Source organism: Tupaia chinensis, unplaced genomic scaffold (assembly GCF_000334495.1).
Source record: "Tupaia chinensis unplaced genomic scaffold, TupChi_1.0 Scaffold000004_1, whole genome shotgun sequence".
NCBI lineage: Eukaryota > Metazoa > Chordata > Mammalia > Scandentia > Tupaiidae > Tupaia > Tupaia belangeri.
The window spans coordinates 96,387-120,880 of NW_006159432.1; the positions used below are offsets into that span (position 1 = coordinate 96,387).

Here is a 24,494-nt window from a genome sequence, read left to right on the forward strand (position 1 = left end):
ACATGTTTAACTTAGAATCCATATGTGGGTATATGAATATACACTGTACAGGTCTTTCAGCATTTCCTATGTGTAAATATTTTCTTAAAGGCTTTAAAAATATATATATATACAAAGTAAATTTTTGCTATGATATTTTATAAACCATCTTAAAAACTGTCTTAGAGTAAGATATATTTACCTGTACTGGAAAATTAGTAACTACTTCTTTTCTATTACTTTGCATTGGAAATTAGAAATCCTATCTTTAAGCCACTTGGTGGTATGGTGATTAGGGTGGCTGGATCCCCCATCACCATTGCCAGTTCGAATTCTAGACCATACACCTTGAAAAACATGCCAGGCATGTGTGTGTACATGCACAAAATCCCAGAAGGAGAAATGTAGAAGTTACTGCAGCATGGCCTTTCTCCGTGGGGGCTGGAGGAGGGTACCTTCTTACTTTCCCTTTCTTTCTCTCTCTGCTCTCTCTGGTGAGCACATAAGCCCTCTTGCAAATTTTATACACACACACGCACACACACACACACACACACACACTTATATATATATACACATATATCCTATTCTTATTGATTAATCCAAATTTCAAGCACATAGCATATTATTTTTTAGTACTAAAATATGTACAATTTTCAAAGGGTTGCCATCTAATTCAGCTAATTTCAGCTAACCTGAAACTGGTAAGCTTCATTTATTAAGATGTAACCATAGAAAATTTCTGTATTCTATTTACTCTTAAGTTACTTTCTGTAATCACTAAGGGTAATACGTGTATATTTAAGATGTTCACTTTTTTAAAAATAATTATTTATTTAAGGACCAGCATATGGCATAGTGGCTGCATTGCTGGACTCCCATGTAGTCAGCCGTGGTTCGAGTCCCGGACCTGGTGGCTAAGCCCTAAGATAAAACCTCTCAAAAAAAAAAAATGTAAGGCCATCAATACATGATTAGGACTGCATATTTTATTGACAGTAAACTACTTGTATGCATAATTTCATTGAATATGCAATACTATATGCATAATTTCATTGTTGCAAGTTTCCTAATAAAATATTATCTTTCCTGGGACCGCCGTTAGCGTAATGGCTATGTCGCTGAACTCCCATGTAGTTGACTGCGATTCAAGTCCCAGATCCACTGGCTTAAACTCACACCGGTTGCAAGTGCGTGCATGTCCAAGATCCTGAGAGGAGAATGGAGGAGAATGGATTGCAGCATGGCCATCCTCTCTGGGCTGTGATTTCTCGCTTCTGTCTCTCTGTCTCTCTTCGTCTCTCTAGCGATTGCACGTGCCCTGTAGCAAAAACCTAAAAAAAATTATCTTTTCTAATTAAAAATATTCAATTATTTTATTGAGAATAGAATGAATGAAATTCATGTTATTTGTCATAGTACATATATATATTGTATGCAGTTACTCTTTGAATCCTTCAAAATAACACAGAATCTGTATTATTATGCCTTATGAAAATCTAACATATCACATTATGCAACGTTCTGTTATACCTTTTTAAAAATAAATGAAACAAATCTAACCAAGCAAGGATACACTTTAAGAAGTATGGTTCTAATTACAAATGGGCTGTTTGAATTTATACATTAGCCCTTTTTAATGTTCTTATGCTCACTAATGTAGTATTACAACCTCTTTAATTTTCACTTCTTTCATGCTTTTTAGGGAAAAATGTCATTTCACATATATTTTAATATTTTCCAGTTGAAAATGAAGAGGAGGCTGAAAGGGTTCTTTTTTCCTACGGCTATGGTGCTAATGTTCCCACGACAGCCAAAAGACGACTAAAGCAAAGGTAAAATCAATATGTCTTTATTGTATTTATCTACTCAAGCTAAATGTAATTACACATGCTTTGTGATAATGTGCTCAGTTGAATGGCAAAGTAAAGTTTCTTTATTCGTAGTATGCATAAATATTAAAGTACTCATAAAATAAAGCACAAAAGTAATAATCCTATATTTCTTATGTATTTAAAGTGCGTAGAATGGCCTGTAGGATAGAGGTGTATATTAGAATTTTTATAAAATTAGATTCAATGATAAAGATGCCATTCTTATTTTATATTCCCGTTAACTTCAGATGAGTTAAAAATGCTTTGTATCAGGCCAGCCCTGTTGCATAGCAGTTAAATGTTGTGCAGAAGAAGCCAGATCTCCATAGCCGTCAAGGGTTTACGTCTCAGGTCCAGTCACTTGAAAAGCACCCCAGACACATGCATGTGCCCAGGATTCTGGTGGGACAGAGTATTGAAGAAAGGGGAATGTGGTGTGACCCTCATTGGAAAGCACTTTCTCTTTCTCACTCAGTCTCTATCATGCATGTGTACATGATGTCTGCCCCCACCCCCCAAAAAAAAAGCTTTGTATCAACAATTTGTAGGGTAGAATTAATTACATTTTGTTTTCCTCTTGTATTTCATTCACCTGTATACTCCTTGACGTATACTCCAAAGAGGGAAAGTGAGATGAGGTGGTATAGATGAGGGGGTCTTCAAAACTTGATGGGAAATGTAGATCATAAGAAAACTGTGCATGGATTTCAGGTTTTTTACACCAGTGGCTTTTTTTGTTGTTGGGTTGTTTTTTTTTTTTTTTTTTTTTTTAGTCTTTTCTCTTAGGCTTTAAACTATTAGAGGTTTTGGGAAGATCAATAAAATGTTTAGAAAATTTGCTTGTTACCTCATGAAATACTGCTTAAAAGTACATTAATAGGAAATTGTACCTATGATCAATTTTCTAGTTGACCTCCCTAATATTTTTTTCCTGACCTCTCTCTCACTTAAATTTGTCTTGCTTTGCAAAAAATATCTTACTGCCCCACTCACTACCACATCAAATCTGAATGTTTCTGCCAAACTTCGCATCCTCTCCATAATGTGTCCCACCTCTCTAGTCCTATTTACCTCTCTACCCAAACTCAGGGTAGGTGTATCTCACCTTTAAACATTATTTCCACTGTATCATAGAGTATGTCATTTCTCTTATTTCATTAGCTCTCATTTTCCATATCATTTTCCCACCTAGATGGAAAGTTCTTCAAGGGCAGCAACGATGTCTTATTTTTATTTGTTCTTCATGGTTTCTACCTAGCCCAGTGTAGGACACCTTGAAGATTTTTTTTTAATTATTTCAATTAAATTGTATTTGTTATTGTTACTTTTTAATTTGACCAGAAAGACAGAAAGGGAAAGTGAGAAGCAAGCCACCAGGTCCAGGATTCAAACCACAGTTGGCCATGTGGGAGTTCAGCACCTCAACCACCACACCACGTGCCAGCCCTTAGAATTGGTTTTTCATCCAAGTGTTTGAAAATTCAAAGCTGCTTGTTTTCACTTGAATGAATTTAGACATTTAGAGAAATTACCCACTAAATAAGAAACACAGTCCATTTTAACTCTGTTTTTGTAGGAACTTTGAAGTGATGAGTCAGTGAATAAAATGACTTTTTAGCTAATCTAAAATGACATAAGACACAGCCCACTTTATAGGAAGTAAGAAAGATGTTTAGAACTTGTATCTCTTACATGTTAAACTAAATATCTGCCCAATTTTGATCAAGGATATATGAATAGAAAATATAAATTTGTAGCTGGAATGCTTAATTCCCTCTGGCAAAAATTCAAGTCATTCTAAATTATGTATTATTTGAAAAGTTTGTTAGAATTCTATCTACTTCTCAGTTCCTTTGCTCTACATGACCTTGTAATTTTCAGCATATTTCTGATCTGGGGACTCAACGTTGTTTAAGTAGGAACGGAAATTGTTTAATGGACAATAGACCTTTTTAACAATGGTGAATAATAGCTAAAATATTAAACATTGAAGTGTATCAGGAAAAGTCTCTTCTCTCCTCTATTTTAGCATCTGATTCCTTCAAAAGAATCTTTGTTACAAGAAAAAAAAAGAATTTTGCTGTTGTAAGCTTTTCTTTCTTTAGCCCCCAATGCTGTTTTCTAAATTGAAAACAGTTATTGCTATTACACCTTTCTATTTTTTTTAAGAATTTCTGAAAACAAAAGTTGGCTTCTTAATATTTAGAGTGAAGATTTAGGGAACCACAACTGATTCATATTCCAAATAATCTTAACTGTCCAAATATTTCTAAAGATTCTATCACTGAGCTATCTATGTGCCTTGAACAAGTGCCTAATGGGCATGCTATTAATATCTCCTGCCAGATGGTGCCAGGCATTCTTCTCATGATGCGCCAGAGGGTTATTTTGAGGAAGTGTTTCTCAGGTCATCTAAACTAAGTGAAGGGAAAGTTAGTCCAGCTATCCAAAGAGGACATTTTTGCATTCCTTCACTCATTCATTCAACACTTAACAACTTTTATTGAGTTTCTACTATATGCAAAAAATTGGCTAGTGGCGTAGAGGATCCAAGTTTAGGGTCTGATGAATTTCTGAGGTTTACAAACTTCACATTTTGTCTTTCTTTCTTTTTTATTTTTTAAAGAGATTTTTGCTATAGGGCCAGTGCACTCTCCAGAGAGAGGCAGACAGAAAGAGAGAAATTACCCCCCCCCCCCAGAGGATGACCATGCCACAATCCCTTCTCCTCTATTTTCCTCTTGGGATTTTGGGAACTCACGCACACGCGCATGGTGTGAGTTTTAAGCCACCGGGTAGGGGACTCAACTGCCTGCGACTACATGGGAATCCAGCCACATAACCATTACACCATCTGCTGGTCCCCGCATTTTATTTCTTAACGGATATTTGTAAAGAAGGCGATACCTTTGTGTTCTCTTTAACCTTATGTAAGGGGAAAGCAATATAACCTATTGGATCATTAGGAAAATCTTGGCATGTTTTGGCATCAAAAAAACAGAAAAATGGATCATGACGTTTCTCAATGACCTAATATATTTCATTATTCACAGTTGAAATTAAAGTACTGGAAACTTAAAGTGAATTATAAAACGACTCAGAACCATAAATAATCGCTTAATAAAGTTTTCATTCTATATCATCTTATACCAAAATACATTAAAATTGCAGAAGAACTTATTTCCCAACTACTACACAATATATTCTGTTCATTTTGATCTGATTTTAAATTTGATTTAAAGTCTCATATATCCAGCAACTATTTATATCAGAATTAGATACTTTAGGATAACAATTGGAGGGAGGTTTCTTATTATAAAGATAGTATATATTTATTTTAAAGAATTTTTAAAATTACCAATAACCAATAATTTCAAAATATCCATTCAGAAATTTATACAAATAGGCCTGGACTCAGTGGTGCAGGGCTGCTGCATGATGCTGGAGACTGTGTTGGAAAGGTTCAGGTTCTTGTTTCTGATCTTCTTTAGCACACCAGGGAACCATGGGCATGCCTGTGATCCTACCTGACTGCAGGGGTTGGGGTAGATCTCAATGTAAAGACCTTGTTGAAGATATGCATCTCTCTCTTCTTCAGCTCTCTCACATAGGAAATTGAAATAGAAACTTTTTTTAAAAATGTAGTTCTTACATATTTAGGATATTATATGTAATTTAATAGGTTAATATTTTATCCCGGAATTCATTCTGAACATTTTCTTATGTTATTGAATATTCTTCAAAAAGATCTTTTTCTGAGAGAGATTTTTGCTATAGGGCTCATGCACTCCCCAGAGAGACAGAAAGTGAGACATAACCTCCCAAGGGGATGGCCATGCCACAATCCCTTCTCCTCCATTCTCCCTTCGGGATTTTGAGCATGTACACAACACGCACCTGGCGTGAATTTCAAGCCACCAAGTCCAGTAATTGAACTGTAGTTGGCCATGTGGGAGTCCAGTGCCTTAACCACTACGCTACCTGCTGGTCCCCAAAAAGATCATTTTTAATGGTTATCTAAAACTTTAATTTTTAGACCTTCTGTTTTTGAGTGTCATATTGTTATTTATAAATTAGATAGCCACTAGAAAATTTCACTGGTTTTATATTGCTACCAAGGAATATTATAAATTTTAAGTGAGAGTTGGCCTTGTGGCCTGGTAATTAAAGGATGTAGATGTCCCATGGCCAACCATACACTTCAAATCTTGGCCTCAGTAGATTGAAAAACATGTCAGGCACATGAATGTGCAAACCCAAAATCTCAGCCAAGTGGAGAAACGAAGGGGTTGCAGTGTGACCACATCCCATTGAAAAGTGCTTTCTCTCCCTCCCTTCTTCTGTGTGTCTCTATGTGTCTCTCTCTGACGCACATACACCCTCTGCCAGATTAGAAAAGAAAAAAATTAAAATGACAAAATGAGTCAGACAGCAACACAGTGGTGACATAGCACTCTATGAGACTGACCTCCATGGGAAGGTTCTGGGTTCATGTCAGAGACCTCTCTGAGTATATTGAGCACAGCTTGCCCGTGAATCAGGGCTGGCTGAGGCAGAGAGTAGATTATGGCACCAACCCTGATAGGGGTGTAGGCTTGTGTGCTTCTCTCTCTCTCTCTCTCTCTCTCTCTCTCTCTCTCCACCCTACCTCTCTTCCTTTCTCTCCTTTCTTTTCTCCTTCCCTCTCTCCCTGAAAAAATAAACTTTAAAAATGAGAAAGTTGATGTGAAGTTCACTACACTGCCTCACAATTGAAACATCTACAGAGTCGATGTTCGAGTAGATGTTCAAATAAGTGCTAGTTGGTTATACTAAAAAAATGGGTTCTTAAAGTAAGTTACATAATTTTAGAGGAAAAGCCAGGGTTCTAAAGTCTTCCACTGGCACGACTGGAGTTTTCTTTTAAAACAATTTTGTTTTTAAATTGTAATGAAACCTCTTTAAATAATTAGGAGAGACACCCCCTGGCCATGAAACTAGTTTTGAGATTCACCTTCTTTCATATCATTTTCTTAAGTCATAATACTAATGCCAGTTTCCTATAAAGTAGTAATATTATGTAATTAATTTTTCTAGTTTGAGAAATAACTCAAAATGTCTTTTACACACGTGATAATTATACAATAAGGTTACTCACAATGAGATGTTTCATACAGGTATAAATAATACCTAAATATTGTGTTAAACTTTTCGGGAACACAATTGTGGAAAGTTGAAAGGGCTTATGTAATTAAAGTAGATTAAAATAAAATGGGCTTTTCTTGACTTGACTAAACTTGAAAATCTGAAGTCATGTTTTTGTTTCAGTTGTGATTGCTTTGAAAATAGCAAACAAGATTTTCTGGTTACATGTTTTGGTTATGCTCTTTATTATGCCACACTAAATGGGCAACACCCGGCACTAACTTGGTCATAGTGCGTGCGTCTGTTTGTTTTGGCTGATCTGAATGTGAACGCTTTCCTGAAAGTTCTAACCTTTAAAATTGTAAGATTTACTGCATACTATAGCCTTTTGTTTTAGTTTCTGGTTTTATTAAGAGCTTGAGGTTGAAACTTTCACAGTGTACAGGACTTTATAACAAATGAAAAACTAAAGCAAAGGAAACTAGCAAGTTTTTGTACATTAATTAAATTTGTTTTCCTCGCCTTTGTTCCCATGTATATGAGCTCTCATTTTTGCCCTTAAAGAAAGTTATATTTTTTCCATCAGAATTGGTTTTAGGAACAGCCTTCCAAAACCTTAACCAGTGTTTCATTCATGATCACGTTGAAAGTGTAAGCCTATAGAAAAAACTGGGAGGACTCATATAATTATAGATAATCAGCAGTGACCACTAGTCTTCAGTCATTTCCAACAGAGCATGTTGTATGAAGACCAACCTGAAGCTTTCTGAAGCTGGAAATCTTATGGCATAAGTGCCTTTTTATAAAACTATCTTTCATGCCATGCTAATAGAAGAACTCTGATCTATTAGTTGTCAGAAAAGTCATGAGCATTTTTGCATAGGAAAACATAGAAAAAGACGTCCTGACTTTCCCGATGACCTAATATTCAAATTGAAAAAGATTCAAAAGACCAAGTGTTGGTTTACCGTAATTGTGCAGGTACCAGGGCACCATTGCACTGAAACTGGAGTCCTGTAGGAAACCCCTGAGTTTAGAACCCAGGTTGGCCTAAACACTCGGCGTATCTGCAGGTGTGTCCGTGGCTCTGTCTGGTTGGAAGTCTTGGGGTGGGCAGTAGAGCAGAGGTCTTAGGTCATGGTATGGTGAGACCCTGTAAAGGGTGCCTATCCCTCTCTCAAGATAAATACTTTTTCAGGTGAAGTAATTAATTAGCCTGCCTCACCTATACTTACTTATTTGAAATTTGATAGTATTAAGAGAACGATACTAAAATTGAAGGATTCAGAACAGAGCATCCATCTTCTGTTGTGTCAAATAGAGCTCTGCTGTGTCCACATTGGCTCGGCTAATATTGTGAGGAAATTTTATATAGTAATCAGAAGTAATGACTGCCATTGACAGATACAGGAGAAACAACTTTTTAAAAAAAGATTTATTTATCTATTTCCATTTGTTATTATTTTTTAATTTGACCAGACAGAGACAAAGAGAAAGAAAGGAAAAGTGAGAAAGCAAGCCTTCCAGGTCTAGGACTCAAACTGCAGTCAGTCACATGGCAATCTAGCACCTTTCACCACCATGTCACCTGCCAGCCCCCAAGAGAAACAGCTTTTTCCAGGAGTTCAAGAAGTGCTGGGAGAGTTTAGATGTAACTCTTGGGAGAATAATTTTACTATAAAACAGATGAAATTTTGATTTAGGGGACCAGCAGTTAGCGCAATGGCTATATCACTGGACTCCCACGTAGTCGACCGCGGTTGGAGCCCTGGACCCAGCGGCTTAAAGTCACGCCGGGTACGTGTGCGTGTGTGCCCAAGATCTCAAGAGGAGAATGGAGAAGGGATTGCAGCATGGCCATCTCCCCTGGGGAGTGATTTCTTACTTTCTGTCTCTCTGTCTCTCTCTGGCAAGTGCACGCGCCCTATAGCAAAAACCTCTCCAAAAATAAATAAATAAATAATTTTGATTTAGTATTTAGATATAAATATTTGTAATTGATGTCAAAGTTAATTTTGATATAAGTAAAAATCACATGGCAATTACTTTAACTGCAAAGAATTGTTGTGTGTTGTACCTACTTTAGTATCCCAACAGATAGCTTGTAAAAGCACTTCTTTCTTGAACTTCTAAACCAAAAGAAGTATAGGGGCCAATATATTCTATACCAAAAATAACCTTTAGCAACAGTCATTTTCCTCGACCATATCCCTAGCTACTTTTCATAAAGAACTGGGAAAGCATTTATTTTTGTTGTATGTGGATTGTGTTAAGGAGATACAAACCTACTTGTAGTCGAACAATTTTTCCATTTGTCTTGCTTTGAATTTCAGTTAAACTAGTATTTAGTTTAACTAGTATCCAGGATTTCTAAATAGGATTTAGAAGTATCCTAGTATCCAAGATTTCTAGTATCCAAGATTTCTAAATAGGATCCATGTATAATACCAAATCAGTCACCAAAGCAATATGTCATATTTAAAGATTTAGAAAGTTGATATATGGGGTTGGCGTAATGGCTATGTTGCTGGACTCCCATGTAGTCGACTGTGCTTCAAGTCCCGGACACAGTGTCTTAAACTCACGCCAAATGCGTGTGTGTGTGCCCAAGATCCCGAGAGGAGAGTGGAAGAAAAGGGACTGTGGCATGGCCCCGGGGGGGATGATTTCTCACTTTCTGTCTCTCTTTCTGGTGAGAACATGCACTCTATAATAAAAACCTCTCAAAAAAAAAAAAAAAAGAGTTGATATATGGAAGAGGTCATTGGTATCTGTGGCATTAGTCTTTTCTCCTTATTAACCGTATGCACTTTTTTATTGCTCACTCAATGTTTTGGTGCAAAGCATTAGTTGTACTTCGGTACTGAGGTTCTGAAACCTTGGAATATGGTTTCTAGGAGTGTATTCATTCGAAGAAATTTACTTACAACAAAATCAGTCAAGAAATATTTATTAAGTGCCCCCTCTTTTCACTTCCTTTTTAGGTACCATAAGAGATAAAACCCTTTTCATTTTGTTAGTTGCAGCTACTAGGAGAGAAAAGATGAATATACATGAAAGAATATCAAGAAATAGCAAAAGCTACATCATTTAGTGCTGTGTTGTAAGCTAGACTACATCAGAAGCATAGAGATTAGTGAAAGCTGGCAAAATCAAAGTGGAGGAAGTAGAACTTGAAGGGAGCATTTCAGGAAAAGTTAGGCTCAAAAGCAGTTGAAGAACTGATCTGTAGACTGGAGGACCAATGAAAGGACAGTGGAGGGAATAAGCAAAATCTGTGAGACATTAGGTAAAGGACCTTGGGCTGACCCTGTGGCCTAGTGATTAAGACAGTTTGACACCACATGACTGACTTAGAGGTTCAAATCCTGGACCTGGTGGCTTCAAAAACACATCAGGGATAGGTGCGTGCCCAGAATCCTGACAGGATGGAGAAACTGAAGAGAGAGATTGTGGCCTGACCACACCTCAATGACGGATACTTTCTCACCATGCCTTTCTCTCCATCTCTTAGCCTCTCTCTCTGTAGCATTTGCATGCCCTCTGGCAAACGTAAAAAATGTAAAGTAGAATAAACATTAGTAGAAAATAAAGTTGGTTCCTGTGAATTTATAAAAGGCCCTGATTTTTTAAAATAATTATTTAATTTTATTTATTACTGTTTAAAAAACATTGCTATGGGGTATGCGTACTCACCAGAGAGAGAGAAAGAGAAGAAGAAAATAAGAAAGTGAGCAGCCAGGTCTGGGACTCAAACTGCTATTGGTCAAGTGAAAGTCCAGCACCTTAACAACCATACCACCAGCTGTGGCCCCAAGCTTTGATATTTTTAAATAATTTGGATATTGACTAGAATGAAACATGTATAATACATTAGATTTAAAGTGACTGAAAAGAACATAAACATCAATTCATTAAGTAATAGAAATGTCGGGGCCAGTAGATGGCAGAGTGGCTATTATCATTGGACTCCCACATGGCCAACCATGGTCTCAGACATACATGGTAACTTGAATCTCTTACTAGGCACATGTGCGTACATGCCCAAGATCCCAGGAGGAGAATGGAAGAGAAGGGATTGCAGTGTGGTCCTCCTCTCTAGGGGCTGATTTCTCACTTTCTCTCTAACTGTTTCTGTTTCTGTCTGTCTCTCTCTCTCGGGCAAGTACACACACCCTAAAGCCAAAAAAAACTCTTCAAAAAAAAAAGGGGGGAAGAAAGAAATACAAATGTCTGGCAAACATATTTATTTCACAAATAAGGAAATGTAATTTGGGGCTGGCCCAGTTGCCTAGTGGTTAAATGGACAAGATCCCACATGTCTAACTACAGTTCAGATTCCAATCTGGTGGCTTGAAAGACAGGCTGAACATTTATGTGTACATGCTCAAAATGCTAACAACATAGAAGGTGGAGGAGAAGGGACTATAACATTATGTCCCCTTGGGAGGTGCTTTCTCCTTCTCTCCTCTCTTTCTCTCTCAGTGTCCCTGGGAGAAAATATGCCCTCCAGCAATTAGAAAAAAAGAGAAATAAAATTAACTTAAAACAGCGTTCTATTGTTTAATAGGGTTAGCAAAATGTTTAAAGGTTGGTGATGCCCAGTATTGGTTGGGGTATGAAGAACCAAAAGCCTTTCATAAAATTTATTCAGTCAACAGTGAATTAATAACTCCTTCTTTGTATGAGGTAGTGTTTAAGACCCCTAGGGTATTTTAGAGAACAAAATAAATTCAAATTGCTTTCCTTAGGGAATTTTCTAATTCCAGTACATGAGAATTTTAATTTGTGCAAGGTGTGAAAATTACAGGACCAGGAATACAAAGGAAATCACAAGTCAAGGAGCGCAAAGATATATTTATATTCTTTTTTAGAACTTTCGATAGGGCATTGTTGTGATTGCCTGAATTGGGTTGTCTTTTTATTGTTGAGTTGTGAAACTTCTTTCTATTTTTCTGGATTCAAGTCACTGATCAAATACATGATGCAGGTTGTCTTTTTTCTTTGATTAATCATATCTCTTTTCTTAAAGAATTATTTAATTTTATTTATTATTACTGATGACCAGAGAGAAATGAGGAGTGGAGGGGTGAGAAAGTAAGCCTCCAGGTCTGAGATGCAAACTGTGATTGGCCATGTGGGAGTCCAGAACCTTCACCACCATACCACCTGCCAGCCTAATGGTATCTTTTGAAGAACAAAATTTTTTTTTTTTTTTAATTGCTGGAGGGTGCACACCATTGCCACAGAGAGAGAAGGGAGAGAGAGAGAAAGTACCTCTCAGTAGATCATGGTCATGCCTTGGTCCTTTCTCCATTTTATCAGGACTTGGAGCATGCATGCACACGTGCTGGTGGTGTTTTTCAGGCAATGAGGGCAGAGATTCAAAGTGTAGTTAGCCATAGGTGATCTGGCTTCCTATGTGCAGCCCTTAACCACTAAGAGAATGACTCTAATATTTTCGAAGTTTTGATGCTGTTTAGCTTATCGAATTTTCCTTTGTTGTAGTTTTGGTGCCTTATCTGAGAATCCTTTGCCAAATCCAAGTTCACGAAAATTTACTTGTATGTTTTTTCTAAGAGTTTACAGTTTTTACTCTTATATTTAGGTCTTTGATCTATTTTGACTTCATTTATTATAGTGTATAAGGTGAGGGCTTTATATCGCTTTTAGTGTGACAGACTAGGAAATTTAAAATTTCATGTGTGGCTAATATTATATTTGTATTGGTCAAAGCTGACCTAGATCATTTTGATAAGAATCTCTAGAGGAAAAACTTGAAATAGGGGTGTGTGTGTGTGTGTGTGTGTGTGTACGCGCGCCAATAGATATGTGTATATGTAGTCGTATGTATTTATAAGTTGTATTCATATACCATATATAAATAATATATTCTTTACATAAGATATGAAACATACTGAAAATAAGAACTTAAAATCTGTAACATTAAATGTAAACAGAATTTCACACCGTTCAATAGATTGTTTTATACATAATTTCTTTAAGAGACCACTGGTCTGAATTGTCACCATAACCTTCTAAGTGACTCTAGTCTTTCTTCTGTAAGTCATCCCCCACAATACCAATAGCTTACTCTTGCAAATGTGGATCTACTCATGTCATGTATTACCAACTTCAGGATAAAATCCAAACTCAGCTTATCATATCATACAAGGCCTTTCATCAAATATCCTGCCTATATCTACATTAGAACATTATTCAGTTCTAAAAATAAAAAGCACCCAAGCCAAATGAGCAATTTAATGTTATCAGCCTAGATTACTTAAAGTCATTTTTCTTCAGAATGTCAGTAATAGGTGACCTTTGTATTTCATTATTTTCTTGTATCTATTTGTCTTTCATTCCATCAGATACATAACTATTTTATTGCAATTGTAGTTAATTGATTGTTGCTCTGTACTGAGTATTAAGACAAATATGGTATATATGTTCAACATACATTTATTAAGGAATTACCATGTATTTCTATTCCTTTGTCTGATGTTAGGAAATGTTAAAAATACAATGGAATTGTTTCTCTCCTATTAATTTACTTTGAAGGAAAGAAAATGGAATTGGAACACTTCATATTTAATGTAATTTTTAAATACTAAATATCAGTACAATAATTTGTGATAACACGAATCATCAGAATTTTGTTGTTTAAGTACAGAATCTCTGCCTTTCTTATAGATATTCTCCAAGTTTTCCATCTTTCCTATCTCTACTTTCAAAAGAATACCTGTATAATTGCTTTGTACTGTCAAATGCAATATGTCGTCTGAGGTAAACACTGACGCTTCTCTAAGCATAAGCTATTGTTCGTAGTATTTCAAATAATTTCCTGGTTTATAATTGGAAAATGCCCACAAGAGTGGAGAAAAGCTGTAAATTGCTATCTTGTGATCTTTCCAAGCAAGTATCATGTCACTCTCCTCTTTTATAGCAAGGGCTAGAAACCATTTCTGCGGTAATCAATGTATCACAGATATATTATGGGAATATGAAGATTACTTTCAAAATTCTTAGTTTTGGGATATTTGTCACCATGATTGGCATGGGAAAATATTTTTACCTTTTTTTCTGTTAATATATAGGAAAAGGGACCAACAGTTGGCATAATGCCTATATCGCTAGACTCCCATGTAGTTGGCTGTGGTTCAAGTCCTGGACCCAGTGGCTTAAACTCATGCTGAGCACGTGTACATGTGTGCCCAAGATCCCAAGAGGAGTAAGGAGGAGAAGGGATTGTGGTGTGGCCATCCCCCCTGGGGGGGTGATTTCTCACTTTCTCTCTCTTTCTGGCTAGCAAATGCGCCCTATAGCAAAATGTGTGTGTGGTGTGTGTGTGTGTGTGTGTGTGTGTGTGTGTGAAAAGGTAAGTCAATTTTCAAGCATGTCAACTCATTTTGAATATTTTAGATAGCATTCCACTTTTGTAAGCATTAATTTTCTCATTTTATTTGCTTAGTGTCCACTTGGCAAGAAGAGTACTTCAGTTAGAAAAACAAAACTCACTGATTTTAAAAGACCTGGAACATCGAAAGGACCAAGTCACACAGCTCTCCCAAGAGGTAAATAACTTAAAGAAACCTGCATAAAGAATCAGTGTTCATTTGAATTCTTTGTAGTTCTTTTGTTTATTTTCTGAGCAGTTTTAAAATAAGCTATTTGCTGGTACAAAATGATTTCACAGTTTATTAAACTAAATGTTAAGGCCTTGTAAAACAGTTTACGATATATAGCACAACTAAGAACAAAAGGAAGATTCAGTGCCCAGACTACATATTAATGCAGATAGACAGAACTGATTTCTTAGAATATCAATTAGTAAAAGATATTTGACCAATTATGGTGACATTTTAAGTTTTTTATTAACCCATCTCATTTTTAAAAAGAAACGCTTTTTACTTCTGTGTTTATTGAAAAATTACTTATTGAACACACAAACTGGTGTACACTAAAGTCTCCCATTCTGTACATAGTATTTTTAATCCTATTATTTTAAGTCAGCATCTAATTATGTTTTCCCATGCTTTTGAAGTCAAGACAAAAACCAAAGGCAGCACTCACTGTGTTTCTTCAGATATTTCCTGAGCTTCTGCATAACACTTTTTTCTTTTTTTTGTTTTTTTTTGAGAGGTTTTTGCTATAGGGCATGTGCGCTCGCCAGACAGACAGAGACAGACAGAAAGCGAGAAATCACCCCCCAGGGAGGATGGCCACGCCACAATCCCTTCTCCTCCATTCTCTTCTCGGGATCTTGGGCATGCACGACATGCGCCCGGCATGAGGTTAAGCCACCACGTCTGGGACTCGAACCGCAGTTAACTACATGCGAGTCCAGTGACATAGCCATTACGCTAACCGCTGGTCCCAACACTTTTTTCTATGTCGATATTTTCAAACTTTTAAAATCTATTTTTTACTCTAGAGGGAAGGCCAAAGACATATATAAAATACTATTTATACATACCACCACATATGTTCTTTGCTTTAAGGAACTGTTCATATTTATTTTAATTCATCTTCCAATTAGTGCTTTTAATACTTTACCATTATGATCATTATCCTCAAATTTCAAAAGATCAAAAATATTTCATATTACTGCAGTGCCTAGCACATAATTAATGCTCAAAGTGGACATGGTGTGGGACCAACAGTTTGCGTAATGGTTATGTCGCTGAACTCCCACGTAGCTAACCGTGGTTCGCGTCCTGGACCCGGTGGCTTAAAACTCACTCTGGGGGACCAGTAGTTAGCATAATGGCTATGTCGCTTGACTCCCACATAGTTGACCGTGGTTCGAGTCCTGGACCCGGCGGCTTGAACTCACGCTGGGCGCGTGTGCGTGCATGCCCAAGATCCCAAGAGGAGAATGGAGGAGAAGGGATTGCAGCATGGCCATCCCCCCTGGGGAGTGATTTCTCGCTTTCTTTCTCTCTGTCTCTCTCTGTCTTTCTGGTGAGCGTGCGCGCCCTATAGCAAAAACCTCTCCAGAAAAAAAGAAAAGAAAAAAACTCACGCTGGGTGTATGTGCACGCGTGCCCAAGATCCTGCGAGGAGAATGGAGTAGAAGGGATTGCAGTGTGGCCATCCTGCCTGGGGGGTAATTTCTCGCTTTCTGTCTCTCTGTCTCTCTCTGTCTGGCGAGCACACGTGCCCTATAGCAAAAACCTCTTCAAAAAAAAGTGGACATATTGTGCTGTAAATACTAATAACCAGTTTTCCAAGAGGGGTGTGAGGAAATGTTCTGACTCTGGCATTTGCTTATATCTCTGTTATAAATATTCCTGCTATGACTAACTTCAAGCAGATTCAAGCAATGTATGTAAACTCAAGAACATAAATAATAATAAATTAAAAATGGTGGAGTTTTTGAGTATTTGTTCTTTTCCTTTTAATAAAGTTTATTTTAGTACAAATTTAAATCATAGTTTAGTACAGATTTAAATCATAGTTGTGTATAATAACACAGTTTACACATTTCTTAAAAATTTGCCAGTTAGTTCACAAGCCAACTCCCGCCCGCACACCACTGGGTGGAAGCAAAGAAGGATAAATAAATGAATAAAAAAGAAACGGGTCAGACAATGGTGCAGTAGTAAACTTTGACACTCAGCAAGGCAGTGCCACATGGGAAGGTTCTTGCTTCAAGTCCAGAGTCCTCTTTTAGTAGACTGGGCAAAGTTTGCCTATGATCCAGAGCTGACTAAAGCTGGGAATGGGTTGTGGCCTCATGACCCTGTTCAGGGTGCCTGTCTCTCTCTCTGTCTCTTCTGTGGAAGAAATAAATGATTAAATGTTTAAAATATTTATAAATAAAATAATAAAATACATATACATATTTATATGTATATCTATACATTGCTTTAAGGAAATAAAAGTACCTCCTGAGCACTTCAGTTCATTGAGGTGAGAATTTCTAACTATGCACACACTCCTATATAAATTGTTGAGGAAATGTAAGAGATTAAGTGTTCTTGTAATGATGTATATTTAACTTGGTGTGAAACAATTTTACAATAAGCTGTGGCTTCTATTAAGAAAAAGACTAAATATTGAAATATTTATGATATGAAATAGTACCTGAATTGGCTTTTAAAATATTCCATGGGAAAAAAAAAAAAAAGAAAAGAGCTCAAAGAATTGCAAACTGTTGATGTTTGAAACAGGATAATGTTGTATGGCTGTTCATTGTCCAAGTCCGTACTTTGGTGTGTTTGAGAAATTTTCGTAAAACATTTGGAGAGTCAGTAACCCTATACTAAAGGATTTATGCCAGCTATAATATAATACATACCTTTTCCATAAGATTGAAAGTAGGGCCAGCCAGTGCCATGGTGTTTAAAGCAGCTGACTCCCACATGGCTAGTTACACAATTTGAGTCCTGGCCCCAGCAGCTTGAAAAATAACACCCAGTGTGTATATATAGATTGCCCAGAATCCCAAGAGGAGAATGGAGGAGAAGGAATTGAGGTGTGGCCATCCCCCCAAGGTAGTGATTTTTCACTTTCTTCTTTCCTTCTGTCTCTCACACATGTGCAAGTACATGCTCCCTATAGCAAAACTAGAAAAAATATTGAAGATGAAACATTTCATTAATTTTACATATTCCATAAATGTTACTTTTTTCTGCCTCACAGAAGTCATATTAACCTAAATTGAAAATGATTATATAAACTCATTAGCTGAAAGATGATAATACTAGATTACTGTTTTAACAGTAGATTATGTTCATGATTGGAAGTAAAAAAGGATGGGTCATTCCCGTAGTGCAGTTATTAAGCACTGTGTGTGGGTAACCAGATTCTGTGTGGTCAACTTTGATTCGAATTCCAGCATGGCAGCTTGAAAAACACACGAGACACATGTGCATGTGTGCCCTACGACCTGATGGGACGGAGAAATGATGGAAAGGGATTGCACATGACCAAGCCTCACTGAAGGATTCTTTATTTCTTTGCTTTTCTCTCTGGAAAGCATGCTCTCTCTCTGGTAATTTAGGAAAGAAAAATAAAGTAGAAAGGAAATTATTTCAAGATCTGTACTCTTTGAAACAGGCTAAATATTTAAATTAGCTTGGTGTTTTTGAGACTAATACACAGGTGAAACTCAAATAACTGATGTTAGAGTTACCATTGAGATAATCCACTGTTCAGATTACGTATTTGGTTATAAATAATGAATTGCCAAAATGACAACAGTAAATAATACTGAAAATAAAGCCAAATATTTTCTTGTTAGCAGCTTTATCGAGGTATAATTGGTGTAACTAAACTACACATATGTAGAGTATACATTATAACTTTTGACATGTAGATATACCCATGAAAGTACATCAGAATAAAGATAATGGATACATCTCCTCAAAAGTTTCCTTGTGCCACTCAGAAATCTTTCCCTCCCAGCTCTCACTGTCTTAGTTCAGCAACTACTGATTTGATTACTTACTGTAGATTAATTTGCATATCCTAGACTTTTATGTACAAGAATTAACACATTATATATGTATTATTTTATTTAATGTCTTCTTTCACTCTGCCTAATTATTTCAAGATGTATCTAAGTTTATTCCTTTTTATTGCTGGCTAAAATTCTGTCTTATGAATGAATCGCATTTATCCATTTGCTTCTTGATGGTCATTTGGGTCGTTTCCTCTTTTCACCAGATAAAGCTGATGTGAACATCCACGTACAAGTCTTTGTATGAACGTGTGCTTTTATGTCTTTTGGGGTAAATACCTAGGAGTGAACTATCTACATCATATTGTAGGTATCTATTTATCACCTAAGAGACTGCCAAACTGGTTTTCAAAATGCTTGTGCCATTTTACATTTCCACCAGTAGTGTGTGGAAGTTCCGATTCCTTTTAAGTCCCTGCCTTGATACAATCAATCTTTTTATTTTTATCTACTCTAATAGGTATATCTCATTTTTATCTATCCTAATAGGTATATGTCATTGTGGTTTTAATTTGCATTTCTCTAATGATTAATGATGTTGAGCATCTTTTCATTCAACCTTCTTTGACATCCATTTATCTTGGGAAAGTGTTAACATTTTTGGTTCCTCTTTTCAGATTGCCTTCTTATTGAGTTTTGAACATTATTTATGTATTCTGCATATGAGTCCTTTATTACATATGTGTTTTTCAAACATTTTCTCCCATTCTGTGGCTTAAATTTCCATCTCTTGACAGCGTGTTTTGAAGAGTTTTTTTTTATCACTTTGTTGTTTTATGGATTGTGTTTTTGATGTTACATTTTTATAAAAAAAACTAATCTAGGGTCAGAAATTTGTGTCCGTTTTCTTCTAGATGTTTCATAGTTTTAGGTCTATGATTCATCTATAATTTTTGTATGGAGCAGAAGATAGATTAAAATCCATAAATTTACATATTGAAACCTAGCTGTTCTAGCATCACTTGTTGGAAAGAACTTTGTTGAAAACCAATTAATTATTCATATGTGATTGTTTCTAGATTCTCCTTTTTATTCCATTTATCTATTTGTCTTTTATTCAATAGCACACTATTACTTTATTGAGTATTAGTCCAGAACTGTTCCTTTTCAAAAATTTTTGTCTGTTTTTTATTCTTTCCATTTCCATACTAATTTCTTTTTTTTCTATAATGGGAAAATGTATTTGGTATGCTGTAATGATACACAGTGATTCAATGTAAAATAATAATAGAAGAAAATATGGGGAAACTATTAGTGCCTTATAATCTGAATCTGACAAAATGTTGGAAATTAAACCCCCCACACACATAGATTTGTGATCTCTGTTTTACTTTCAGTATGTTGATAAAGACTCTCTCCCCTACCACCCTACTCCCTCCCCACTGCCTCTTCTGTCTTCCTGTCTTTTTGCACATTCATTCTTTCTCTCTTAAAATTGTTAACTGGGCTGGACTGAGGTGTATATCATGCTGGGTGAAGTCTCTTTACAATCTAAATAATGCATAGTGATTAAATGTATAAATAATTTTAAAAAGAAAAAGAAAAAAAATTTTGCTGGAGAGCTTATGCCGTAGCTGGAGAGACAGAGACAGGGAAAGTGATAAAGCACCAACTACAAAGGTGGTCACGACACAGTCCTTCATTTTTCCTTTTAGGATTTTGGGGTATACCCATCCAGGAAAGCTTTTCTTTTTTATTATTATTTGTACCTTCAATTGTTATACATCGTTTAGTTTGTAAAGAGTTTTTATCCAACATGATATATGCCACACAGCAGGCAAGTTGAGAATACTATACACGACATCACCAACAGGCAACAAACCATATCTGTGTCCCACAAATGTCTGTCTTCTCCATTTTTTTCCCAAGTTTCCCTTCCTGCACTCTTTCTCTCTTCCACTCTCCTTCCACTCTGTCCCCAGTGACCATAGCAATTTTCAATACTTTTATGTCTTCCAATCTTTCGATCTTTACCATAGAGTATAGACAATCAGTATATGTTAAGTGTTAACATACAATGTCTGTTTCATAGCTTGACTTGCTTCACTCAGCAATAAATCATCCATGTTTGTCCACTTTATATCAAATGCCATGGCCTTGTTATTTTTTTGTGGCTGAATAGTATTCCATGGAGTATATGTGCCACACTTTTTCAATCCATTCATCTGTTTATGTGCATTTGGTTTGGTTCCATGTCTTAACAATCATGAGTAATGCCACAATAAATATAGTTGTGCAAGTGCTTTTCCGACTGAGCATTCTTCTGTCCTTTGGGTAGATCCCCCAGGAGTGGAATTGCTGTATCATATGGTAGTTCTATTTGAAGGTCTTTGAGGAACCTCCATATTATTCACAGTGACTTGACCAATTTACATTCCCACCAACAATATAGGAGAGTTCCCCTTTAACCACATCCAAGCCAGCACTTATCATTTTTATTTTTAATCTTCGCCATTCTGACTGGGGTTAGGTGGTATCTCTGTGATTTTGACCTGCATCTTTTTTATGATGAGAGATGTTGAGCATTTTTATATGCTTTTTGGTTGGTTGTATGTCTTCCTTAGAGAGTTGTTTATTCAGCTCATTTTACCATCTTTTAATTGGGTTAATCATTTTCTTCCAGGTATGCTGCTTGAGTTCCCTGTATATTCTAGTTATCAGTTCCTTATCTGAGGCATAGTTAACAAAAATTCTCTCCCATTCCAAGGGTTGTCAATTCACACTAATTATGGTGTCCTTTGCTGTGCAGAAACTTCTTAATCTGATGTAATCCCACCTGTCTATTTTAGAAATTATTGCCTGTGCTTTGGGGGTCTTGCTTAAGAAGTCTTTGCCTACCACAGTATCTCCCAGAGTTTCCCCAGTGTTTTCTACCAGTTTTATAGTTTGCAGTCTCAGGTTTAGACCTTTGATCCACTTTGAGTTGATTTTTGTTAATAGTGACAGATAAGGGTTTAGATTCATCTTGCTGCAGGTAGATACCCAATTTATCCGGCATCATTTGCTAAAAAGGTCCCCCCCACACACACACTGGATTGACTGGTACCTTTTGTCAAAGATCAGTTGGCTATTTGTTTTGGGGGTTATTTCTGGGGTCTCAGCATTTATCCATCTGATCCAGGTTTTCTTGGTTGTTGGCATATAGTTGCTCATAGTATCCTCTAATGATGTTCTATATTTCTATTATGTCTGTTGTAATGTTGCCTGATTAATTGTGAATTTGATATATCTGGTTCCTTTTTCTCTTCTTCTTAATTAGTCTAGCTAATGGTGTGTCAATCTTGTTTATCTTTTCAAAGAACCAGCTTTTGCTTTCATTTATTTTCTGTTTAATTCTCTTATTTTCTATTTTATTTATTGTTGCTTGAATCTTTATTATTTCTTTTCTCCTGGCATTTTTTGAATTTCATTGTTGTGCCCTGAGGCACGATGTTAGGTTGTCTTTTTGCCACCTTTCCATCTTTTTCTTATGCACACTAATTGCTATGAATTTCCCTCTTATGACTGCTTTGCAGTGTCCCATAGGTTATGTCTCTTTGTCTCTTCTTACAGTTTTTGTCTTAAAGCCTATTTTGTCTGAAGTCAGTATAGCAACTCCCACTCTTATTCGGTTTCCATTTGCATGGAATACCTTTTTCTAGCCCCTCACTTTTAATCTATGTATGTCTTTATCCATGAGATGGGTTTCTTGTAGGCAGCAGATGGAGGGTTTCTGATTTTTAATCCATTCAGCCAGTCTGAATCTCTTGATCAGAGAATTTAATCCATTAACATTCAACAGTATTATCAATATTTCCAGACTTGTCCCTACCATTAAATTGGCCATATTCTTTTTGTTCTTTTTTTAAAAAATCCCTTATTGCTGTCTGTCTTTAGTTTTCTTGATGTAGTTCTTCTTTTAGAATTTCTTGAAGAGCTAGTCTGGAGTTGGGAAATTCTTTCAGGTTTTGTTTATCCGAGAATGTTTTTATCTTCTTTTCCCACATGTAGAATAATCTTGCCAAGTATAGTATTCTTGGTTGAAATTGTTTTTCAGTTTAACACTTTGAATATATTTCCCCATTCTTTCCTTGCTTGCATTGTATCTGAGGAGAGGGTTGGTGTTAGCCTAATGGGATAATCTTTGTAAGTGACTTGACATTTCTCTCTTCCCTATCTTAATATCTTGTCTTTGTAGTTTTGGCCATTCTAGCTATGATGTGTCATGGAGAGGATCTTCTTAGATTGATTCTATTTGGGGTTCTTTGTATTTCTTGGGTCTGAATGTTTGAGTGCCTCTCTAGACTTGGAAAGTTTTCTTCCAGGATTTCATGGAATAGATTATCAATGCCCTTATTAGTTTCTTCACCTTCTGGTATACCAATTATTTGAATGGGTGGGTGTTTCATGGTACCTAGTATTTCCCGTATATTATCCTCAGTTATCTTGGCTGTTTTTTCAGTATTTTTGATAATTTTTTTCTAGGTCAGAGGTTTTTGTCTTCAACTTCCGAGATTCGGTCTTCTGCATGGTCTAACCTGTTTTGTTGTTGTTGTTGTTGTTGTTGTTGTTGTTGTTTTTGAGAGGTTTTTGCTATAGGGCACGTGCACTCACCAGACAGAGAGATAGAAAGCAAGAAATCACCTCCCAGGGGGGATGGCCACGCTACAATTCCTTCTCCTCTGTTCTCCTCTCAGGATCTTGGGCACGCACGCACACACACCCAGCGTGAGTTTTAAGCCACCAAGTCCAGGACTCGAACTGCAGTCAACTACTTGGGAGTCTAGTGACATAGCCATTACGCTAACTGCTGGTCCCTAACCTGCTTTCAGTAATTTTGAAGGAAGTTTTATTTCCTGTATTACATCCTTAATATCTAACATTTCCGTTTGATTCTTTTTTATGATGTCCTATTCTTCTTTCATATTGTGGAAGAACTTCCTCATCTCTTGGAGCTCAAGGTTTCTTTTCTCTTGCATCTTAAAGAGTTTTGTTACCATAAATATTAAATATTTTTTCTGACATTTCAGTAATATCCTCTAATTTTTCCCTACTTGGATATGAATTACAGTGTTCCCTTGTGGGAGATGTATTACTTGATTCTCTCATCCTTGAGGCTCTTCTACGATTTTGTTAGTCAATAATGTATCACTTTTGGCTAATTTGTTGGAGAAGGATTCTGTAACTGTGAGCTTGTGTGTTTCCCTTACTTTAAAATAATTTAGTGCTATTTTCTCATTTCTGCTGTGTCCTCCGGTGGGAAAAATCACAGAAAGAGTTTTGAAATTGGATTTATGAAGGGGAGTTTCACTTTTTTTACAACCAGAACAGTATGAACAAAGAATTCTCTAAAACTCACAATGTTCTGAGTTTAACTACTGCACACCTAGACTTCTCTAGGCAGTAGGTAAGGGCTGAGCAGTAAAATAGGAGAGTAAGGTAGAAGAAGAAAGACAATAAACAGAAATAGGAAGAAAAAGCAATAGAAAAAAGAAGGAAAGAACTAGAACAAAAAGGGGAGGAACAGAAATCATGTCACAGAAAAAAAAAATTAGGTTAAAAATGGAATACCAAAGGGGCAGCAGAAGCAAAGATGTAGGTGCCAGGATGGATTCTGGCCTAGGTGAGAGAAAAAGAAACAAATTAGCAAGAGAAAGGCACAAGGAAGGGGATAGAAAGCTATTTCATTTAAAAAAAAAAAAAAAAAAAAAAGGAGAAGAAGAAAAGAAAAAGAAGAAAAAGTTGGAAAGGACAGAGAAAAATAATAGGGAGAGACAGACCTTGCCTACCTGACTAATGCTGGGATCTAGAAGGGGAGGTTCCCTGGCTGGGGGACCTCACAGCCATGAAGCTAGACACAGCAGAGATAGATAGAGATGGAGATGCCTGGACAGATTCTGGCCTAGGTGAGGGAAAAGGAGACAAATTAGCAAGAGAAAGGCACAAGGAAGGGTTTACAAAGCTGTTTTTTTTGTTTTTGTTTTTGTTTTTTTAAATGAAGAAAAAAAAAGTTGGAAGGGACAGAGAAGAACAAGGAGAAACAGGCTTTGCCTACCTGACTAGCACTGTGT

General features: G+C 36.4%; 1 protein-coding gene across 1 annotated transcript in view; it reads left to right on the forward strand.

Moving 5' to 3' along the window:
- LOC102474712 (progesterone-induced-blocking factor 1) overlaps nt 1–24,494 on the forward strand; it is a gene marked incomplete at its 5' end in the record, with an annotated part of 214,777 nt that overhangs the window by 93,765 nt on the left and 96,518 nt on the right. Inside the window, 2 exon segments of the mRNA XM_006139821.3 lie at nt 1,724–1,814; nt 14,449–14,551. Coding sequence (XP_006139883.2) covers nt 1,724–1,814; nt 14,449–14,551 — 194 coding nt within the window.